Source organism: Stegastes partitus, unplaced genomic scaffold (assembly GCF_000690725.1).
Source record: "Stegastes partitus isolate 25-593 unplaced genomic scaffold, Stegastes_partitus-1.0.2 Scaffold1368, whole genome shotgun sequence".
Taxonomy (NCBI): domain Eukaryota; kingdom Metazoa; phylum Chordata; class Actinopteri; family Pomacentridae; genus Stegastes; species Stegastes partitus.
This window is the reverse complement of record NW_007579099.1, coordinates 23,968-33,051: the sequence shown is the minus strand read 5'-3', so window position 1 is coordinate 33,051 and position 9,084 is coordinate 23,968. Positions and strand designations below refer to the sequence as shown.

The window sequence follows — 9,084 nt, the reverse complement described above, 5'->3', positions numbered from 1 at the left end:
GTTGTCTGTCTCTAAGTGTAGCCCTGTGATAGACTGGTGACCTGTCCAGCGTGTCCCCTGCCTTCACCCTAAGTCAGCTGGGATAGACTCCAGCCCCCCATGACCCTAGTGAGGATTAAGCGGTGGATGAATGGCTGAATAAATTGTATAAAACGTTTAAAAGAAATTCAAAAAATGTAAATAGAATGCCCCAAAATATATATATCTGTCATGTCCCTGCAGCCTCAGCCCCTGCCCTGCCCTCTGTCTGGCGTCCTAGCATGCAGGCAGGGGTGCCTGGTTATCAATCTGCTGATTGGTAGGTGGGGATTGGTCCGCTCCAGCTGCGACCTCCGGTCTGCTGGTATTTCAGCTCCGGCCAGACAATGCTCCAGCGCCATGCCGTCGAACCATTCACCGGTTCTGCCACCATCACCATTCCACTCCTGCCACTGAAACCGGATTCTCCTCCACCAACCCGTCACCTGTCCGCTCTCGTCAGCTTGTCAGTCCTGACGCCACCCCACCACAATGGCTCCGTCTGTTCACCGGCACCAGCTCCGCTCACCTTTCCCTCCCTGGATTCCCAGGCGTCCGCTCTTGGTCTCCGCCTGCCTCTCCACCGCAGCCGCGGTTACGCCGATCCCTCTTCCCTACCTTACCCTCCTCCCTGCTTCCCCTCTCTACTCAGTCGGCTCCTGTCAGGTCTGGTTCTCTCAGTGTTTGCTAGCATCATAAACTTAGCATCCTTATTTAGCGTCGGTGCTCTGCCCGTCTGTATGTAGCACTAGCTTTTGAGACATCTTTAGTCTGCCTGTCTGTATGTTGTGTATATCCTAGCTCTGCATTTAGTCCGCCTGTCTGTGCGTAGCGCTAGCTCAGTGGATAGCTTTTTGTCTGCTAGCCTTTTCTGTTGAGTCTTGATTATTGAGCTTCCTCGTTAGCACCTTCTGGTGTCCTCCTTTAGTTTGTTCCTTTGTTTAGTTTAGTCAAAGTTTTGGTTTCTCGGTTCCCGACTCGGTGATACCGAACTCGGGTCCGTGTCTTTAGTTCTTTTGTTCAGCCAACCACTAATGGGTGTAGTTTGCCCTGCCTGCAAACCTTCTTGAATTTTGTACTAATTTCCTGTGTGTACAATAAATCTTTTATTGTTTGAACCTGCCTGTCTGCCGTGTTATGTTGCCTCGCACTTGAGTCTTCGAACCGTCCCGTAACAATATCCCCAAAATATTATTGAAAATGTTAAGACCCAAAACAAAAATGTGAATGAAATGTTTAGAAATATCCAAAAATGGATATGAAGTGCTGAAAATGTTGAAAAAAGGCAAAGAATATAATTTAATGTCCAAAAATATTAACAAAACGCCCCCAAAAAAAAGAATGCTAAAAAACCCACTGAATAAGATCAAAATGAATTGTCCAAAAAAGATCAATAATATATTTATGAAATCCCCAAAATATTTCTGACAATGCAAAAAAAATCTCCAATCTGAATAAAATGTTCAAATCTCTTATACAAATATCAAACATACCAGTGAAATGTCTAAAAATATAAATGATTTTCTTTTTTTTAAATGCTACCAAATTTGACCCCTCCCCTTCCCCCAAAAAATAAATATATATCCAAGAATAATAAAAAGAGCCAAAATTAGAATTAAATGTTTAGAATTAGCAACAAAATGTCTTAAAATATTTAGAAAATGCTCAAATTTGTTTTTAAAAGAATAAATGGAATATGAATAAAATGTTGCACAGGATGAATGTGTGTGTCTGTGTGGTGAAGCGTGTCCGTGTTTGTCTCACCATGATGCCGGCGTTGCTGAAGGCCTCGCTGATGCCCTGCAGGTAATCTGGCAGCAGGTCCAGCAGGCAGGTGGCAAAGAAAACACCTCCAGCAAAGCAGCTGATCAGACTGAGCAGCTGCCGACGCACATCTGCAACCCAAGAACATGAACCGCTGCTTTATTCTACAGACAGCTGAACATCTGGGCTGTTTGCCGACACATTTTCACTGTGGACTCATTTTTCTCTGCAACATAAAGTCCTGCAGCTCTGTGGAAACAACACAACCACGAACAGAAGGAGAGAACTCACACATCTGTGCAGTTAGAATGACAGAAATCAGAAAAAGACTGGATTCAACAGGTCCAACATTTGTCCAGGTGTCCACAAATGTTACCAACACTGGAAAAAAAAGGAGACTCCACAGAGTATAGATATTTACCTATTTCTGTTTTAAAGCCTCTGAGGTTAATTGGTGATTCAACTATGTCTATTTGCTTTGTCTTGTTTTTTTCATTTGGTGTCTTATCTTCGTTGTTTTATGTCTCTTAGTGGTCATTTTTGTCTCATCTTTGTTATTTTGTATCTTGTTTTTCTTGTTTTTGTCATTTTGTGGTTTTTTTTTTGTTGTTTTTTTTTTAAAGCCCTTTGGGTCAGTTTAGTGCGTTCCTGGGAATTTTGTGTCTCATTTTTGTGGGTCTCTTTGAGACTGTTTTGTCTGTCTGTGGTCAGCTAGTCTCCTCTTTCTCCCTTTTTTTAAATCTCCCTTTTGTCACTTTGTGTCTTGATTTTCTTGTTTTGTGTCTTACGTAGACCCTCTTAAACGTCTTTGATACTATTTTGTCTCATCATGTTTATTTTGCCTCCACATACTAGACAGATATTAGATATTTTGCTATTCATATTTTTACAGCGTCTACAAACCTTTAAATTCCACTCTGCACATCAACTGTAGGAAGATGTTTCACAATGCTGAATGTATCTTCCAACTACTTGCTCCTCTGTTTACTGTTTTTGAGCCATGCTGTATTTATTTTATTGATCCAGTCTGTTTTAACCTTCCTCTCAGTCTCTCTGCCTGCAGTTCACCCAAAAACTCTCTGAAGTTTTCACAGCTGAGTCAGTCATGGAGAATGAGTAAAGAAACAAAATGATTTTACAGCTGCTTTTAGTTGTAAAGCAGATGTTAAGCTGCACACAGCTGAAGGCGAAGGTGTGACTCTTTTACTGCTGCAACTCCTTCTGTCACCTCAGCAATGTTGTGTATCTCGTGACTGAGGACGTGTGTAATAAGATGTTAATAACAATTAGAATGCAATGTCCAAAAATATGCACTGAGCACAAGGAATGTTAAAAATATAGTTGTATTATATAATTATAATATATAATATAATTACTCCAAATATTAATGAAAATATGTGACAAAAGGCAAAATAATAAAATAAAATAAATAAATGTTAAAAATAGTAACAAAAATGACAAGAAAATGTTTACAATATTTTAAATGTATGAAAACATCAATAGAATGCCTACAATTTATTAATTATTTAAAAAACTGCTCAAAAATATTAAAGACATTAATGAAATGCTTCAAAATACGGTAAAAAAAATAAACATCTGAACAAAAATGTTTAAAGACTAGATTAAAATGTAAAACAAATATGCATCATAATATTATGAAACAGATTTTAAAATATCCGAAAATATGAATATGCTCACAAATACAAGCAAAATTTAAGCAATATATATTGATAAAATATTAGGAAAAAAAAACATAAATAAAATGCAACAAAATGTTACTGACAAATGTGAAATTCATATGAATGAAAATATGAAGAAATTTTCCAAAATCTAAATAACAAAATGTTTAAAATATCTTAAAATGTATTAAAATGGTAATAGATTGCCTGTAATGCTAATAAAGACCTAAATATTACTAAATGTTCAAATAAATAAATAAATAAATAAACAAAATTACAAGAATGTCAAGAAGTATTAATACGTCTAAAAATATTTTTAAAAAACATTAGAAAAGCTTCAAAACATGATTAAAAAATCAAATTTGAACAGAATGTTAAAGACTCGACTAAAATGAAAACTAAAATGAGTCACAATATTTATGAAATTCCTTAATGTAATGATAAAAATGAAGAGGAATTCAAAAAATTCCTCAAATATCAAACATATCCAAAAATATCAATATAGTCACAAATACTAACAAATGTAAAAAAAAAAAAAAAAGAAAGAAAAAAAAAAGAAAAAAGAATAAATATAAATAAAGTGTTGAAAAATATTAAGGAAAAATACTGTGAATAAAAAATTGAGACTTGTTCAAATATATAAACATAAACATCTACATTTGATCACGTAAAGCTGCACGGAGCTGATGATGTGTGTATTTTATTGCTTTCCTTCTTTTTTTTACTGCTTTCCTTCTTTCTATTGCTTCAGCAGCATTGTGTGTCTGTCACATGTCACTGAGGGCAAATGTGTGTTACTTTGAGTGAACTCGTCCGCTGTGTGAAGCCTCGGTACCTGGATCCACGCTGCAGCGTCCAGCGCCGCGGACGATGCACAGCGGAGCGAAGCCGAACAGCAGCGTGACGGACAGCAGCACGGCCAGAGCGCCCAGCTTGATCTCCAGAGCGGGGACGTCGGCCGGTTTGACCTGCAGCGCCGTCGCCGCCCCCCCAGGAGGACGCAGGACGGAGTCAGCGGACATCTTTACCGTGTGACAGCAGGCCGACCATAGAGTCCCTCAGAGGACCAGGAGTCTGTCGGGAGAGAAGAAGGACGCAGCTGGAAACATCTGGAATCAGCTTTGAGCTTGGCGGCGTCGCAGCTCGCTGCACTTCATGGTCCTCTGAACTCAAGAAAACCACCGTGACTTTAACTTTCTGATCCCCGAAAACTCCCCAAAAAGGCCTTCAAAACCCCCAGAATGACTCATTTACCAGGCAGAAACTGTAAAAGCAGAACAAACCATCACTGAACTACACGTGTGTTGTTCTGTTTCTACACTGAACCAAATCTCAGCTCCTTGTGGATCTCTTTGTGTCTCTTTTCCATTGTTCCACCTCTCCATCATGGTCTCTCTGGTGTTCGTGTTTTACTTTTTTGTTGTTGTTGTTTGTTTGTTTCTGCTGTTTTTTTAACGGTCCACTTGAGTTCATAGCGCAGCCAACAGAGATGCCTCAGACGCACACGGAGCTGTAAATCATGTGACTGAGTCTGATAGCAGAGACAGACGCTGCAGATAAGAACTGCAAACACACACGAAAAGCTGAAACCCTGAGTGTGGTTGGAGGTATTTACAGAGTCATAAAGACCAGAAAGTGAAGAACGGAAATGTCAGTGAAACAAAAACCAAAGTTAAACAAGCTGAAAGCGTTTTGGTTGGAGTTACAGAGAGACTCATTCAGCGCTTTTATTAGTGTAAAGTTAGTTTAAACGATTTAAAGCTGAAGCCGTTAGCTAAAAGCGACAGTTAGCAGAAGGCTAAAGTGCTAGCAGCATTCAACATGGCCGCTTGGGGTCATTTTGTGGCTCTTTCTGGTTTTGTGTCTCTTTGTTGTCATGTTGTGTTTCTTACTGGTCAATTTGTGTCTCTTTGTTGTCATGTTGTGTTTCTTACTGGTCAATTTGTGTCTCTTTGTTGTCATGTTGTGGTTCTTTGCAGTCAGTTTGTCTCTTTGGTTGTTTAGTGTCACTTTGTTGCTGTTTTTTGTCTCTTTGTGGTCATTTTGTGTCTTTTTTTGGTCAACTTGTATCATTTGTAATAGTTTTTGGTCTCTTAATGGTTATATTGAGTGTCTTTGTTATCATGTAGTGGTTTTTTGTTGTCATTGTGTGTCTTTGTGGTTGTATTTTGTCTCACTGAGGTTGAATTGTGTGTCTTTGTGGTTGTATTGTGTCTCTTTGTGTTCAGTTTGTGTCTCTTTGTGGTCATATTGAGGTGTCTTTGCTGTCATGTCATGTTTCTTTAAATGACAACTTTGTCTTAAATAGCTCACAATGTGTTCAGAGTGACTCAAGATTTGTCTAGATTGACAAAACATCATTCAAAATGACCTAAAATGGTCTCAAAGGACGGCATTTGTCTAAAATGGCTGGAAAATCATCCTCAAAGCTACCATAGAGCTGTTTTTCGTTGTTTTTCTGTTTTTTTTAAAGGAAAAAGACACCCACACCATCAGAACAATGAATGACCTGACACACACATGAAAACATGACTATTGATAAACTCTCCGTGTCTGTATCTGTCTGATTCCTTGTTTGTTGACTTCCTGTTTACTTTTAGTCAGACTGTAAACTGCAGGAAAAAAAATCCTGAAACTTTTTAGATTTTCTTGGGCAACATTTCTGCTGACAGAATCACGCTCTAATCACATGGATGCAAACAACATGAAGACAACTCCTGAACTGAGAGACTCACAATAAACTCTGATCAAACTCCTACCTGAGTGTGTTTTTATAAATGTTCTGTAAACGTTCTCTGAAGGTTGTTCCTACCTGCTCGCAGCTTCAGCACAAACAGATGAACTTCTCTTCAGTTGCTCTTCCAGTTGACAGCAGCTCGCTGTTTTTTTTTCATGCAGTCCGGGAAGTGGTGAGTCAGTTCCCATCAGCTGATCCTCCTGCTGTCAACTACACCACCACAAAGAGCGCTGAGGCTTCACAATAAAAGCCTGGAACAGTAAAAATAAACGTCAGTGAAAGGACCAATACAACAAAGTGAAACTACTCTTGCAAATATTTAAACTTCTTCTCTTTCAGTAAAAGTACCATTTCAGAAAAGTACAAATACTCCATGAGACGTATTACAACTTCTGCGTCATATAAAATACAACTGAGTCTAAATTCTTGTGAGGATCATATATTTTTTGTTCATGTTTTGATAATCTCTTATCATTATTTTACCTTTTTTTTATTATCTTGATCTTTTATTATTATTATCTTAACACATAATAAACATAACTTATAAACAATTGCAGCATGAGAAAACGTAGGTAGAAACAGGATTTGGTGGTGTGTGTATATCTTTCTCTGTCACAAGCGGGTGCTGAGTGGCAAATTTCTGCACCCATGATGTGGAAGTACACTGGATCAGGGAGAGGCAGTCAGTCAGATTTCGTGCCCTGACATTAACTTTGTTGGTGCTGGGGTGAGAAGTTTGATCCAGAGCTCTGTATGCTTATTCAACTATCTGATAAATAAATACATTGAGTGAGACCTAAATATCTTCTCCTATTGCTTCATTAAATGAATGCGCAGGAGTTCTCACTCATAGTTTAATTTCTGGTAGATTGAGATTCAGCTCCAACATTCTCCAGTGCAAGTATGAAAAATTTTACTTCAGTAAAAGTACCAGTACAAAAAATTAAAAACACTCCATAGAAAACGTCTACTTCAGTTAAAGTACCAATACAGCCGCGACAAAATACTCCAATGTGAATATCAAAACTCCTACTTTAGTAAAGTAGCAGTACATAGAAAGAAAGAAAGAAAAATATTGTACAATGTGCGTATTGTTTCTATTGGTTTATAATGTTTTAAAGCTGGCTTACTTTTCTTTTACTTGTATTTTTTATTGTAATTGATTCATTTAATTTAAATATTATTTCACTGTTATTTTTTAACATTTATTTGCTTTCGCTTTAAATTTTCTTTTATATCTGTTTTTTTTTTTCCGGATTTTTTTTTCGCTTTAGGAGATTTTATGCTTTTATTGTGACGGTCCCGGCGCCCTTTCTGTCGGTGGTGTTATGTTTAAATGTGTCTGACTCGACAGATGTGCAGCTGCAGGGCGGAGCTGCTCATCCTGCAGCTGCGCAGGAGTCCTGAGTCCTGTCACTGATTAGCCTGACAGTTAGTGAGTCACTTTCACTGTCAGTTTGTGTCTAAACAACAACATAATCTGAGAAACTCAAAGTGCGCTGAAGTGATGGGAGAGACAACACACACAGGACACACAAAAAAACATGACAAATAAATGTGAAAACATGTCAAGCAATTGTGAAAACATGAACAAGCTTGAAAACATGAAGATTTCGGACAGTGACTAAATCTGATGATGTAGCTGATTTTTATCTTTTAATGTGAAGATTTTCAGCTTCAAAGGCCAAAGGTCACAGTTGGTCAGTATGGACAGAAAACAACACAAATACTCTGTTACAAGTAAAAGTGCCAACATTGCAGAGTAAAACTAATCGGTGCAAAGTAAAAGTTCCAGCTCCACAAAGTAAAAATCCTCTGTTACAAGTTAAAAATGTAAAAGTATTCTATTACAAGTATAAGTATCAACACCAAACGGTGAGAATACTCCATTACAAGTTACATTACCAACACCACAGAGTAAAAATAATCTGTTACAAGTACCACACACACACTATCAGTTGTGCACTGTCAACTACACAAAGACACAGCAGAGTAAAAAATACTCTGTGACAAGTAAAACCAACATCAGAGTAATAACACCGTAACAGTCATGATGTAACAAGTAAAATGACCAACACCACAGAGTAAAAATATTTAGTGTCAAGTAATATTACTCACAGCAAAAACACTCTGTTATGAGTACCAACACTACAAACGTATACCAGAGTAACAGTAACTTTAATCAGAGAATCATACAAAATGACAAACAAACAAAACCTAACACAAAGAGACATATGACCACAAAGAGACACAAAACTAATACAAAAAGACACTAAAAGACCACAATGAGACACTGTTTTAACACAAAGAGACAGACATTCTTTACTCCCAGTCCAACATAAAGTCTTAAAACTAGTTAACACGCACACAAAATGAACTCAAATAGACACAAACGACCACAAAAAATACACAAAATTAACTCAAATAGACCCAAACGACCTCATAAAATGCACAAAATGAACCCAAATAGACACAAAATGACCCAAAATGATCACATACAGACAAAATAAACCCAGAGGGCCACGAAATGGCCACAAAAAGAACACACCAACAAAAGATTTCTTTGTGGACTAAACTAATACACAGTATAAGCATTAGCATTTGTATAAACTAATACAAATACACAAAACAGCCACAAAGGGAAACGAAACAACCAACAGGCAAAAAAAAACAACAATCACAAAGACACAAAACAGCCACGAAGAAACACAAAATCATGTCTCGGGGAAACAATAGGACACAAAATCACAAAGAGACACAACAACACAACAAACAGATGCAAAATGACCACAAACAGACACAAATGGCCACAAAACGACACACCAAAAAAAGATTTCTTCGAGAGTCCTGACTGTTGAAGCGTTTAACATCCATCCATCCATCCAT

General features: G+C 37.7%; 1 protein-coding gene across 2 annotated transcripts in view; it reads right to left on the bottom strand.

The window, feature by feature from the left end:
* LOC103370071 (zinc transporter ZIP1) overlaps positions 1–6,323 on the bottom strand; it is a 12,511-nt gene extending 6,188 nt beyond the window's left edge. For both annotated transcript variants that reach the window (XR_520867.1, XM_008298984.1), the window contains exons 1-3: positions 6,274–6,323; positions 4,297–4,535; positions 1,783–1,913 (exon numbers count right to left, since the gene is read on the bottom strand). Coding sequence is in view for 1 of the 2 variants with exons in the window: in XM_008298984.1 (XP_008297206.1) it covers positions 1,783–1,913; positions 4,297–4,483 (318 nt within the window). In the remaining variant the exon portion in view is untranslated. The remainder of the gene's footprint in view (positions 1–1,782; positions 1,914–4,296; positions 4,536–6,273) is intronic.
* Positions 6,324–9,084: the final 2,761 nt, after the last annotated feature.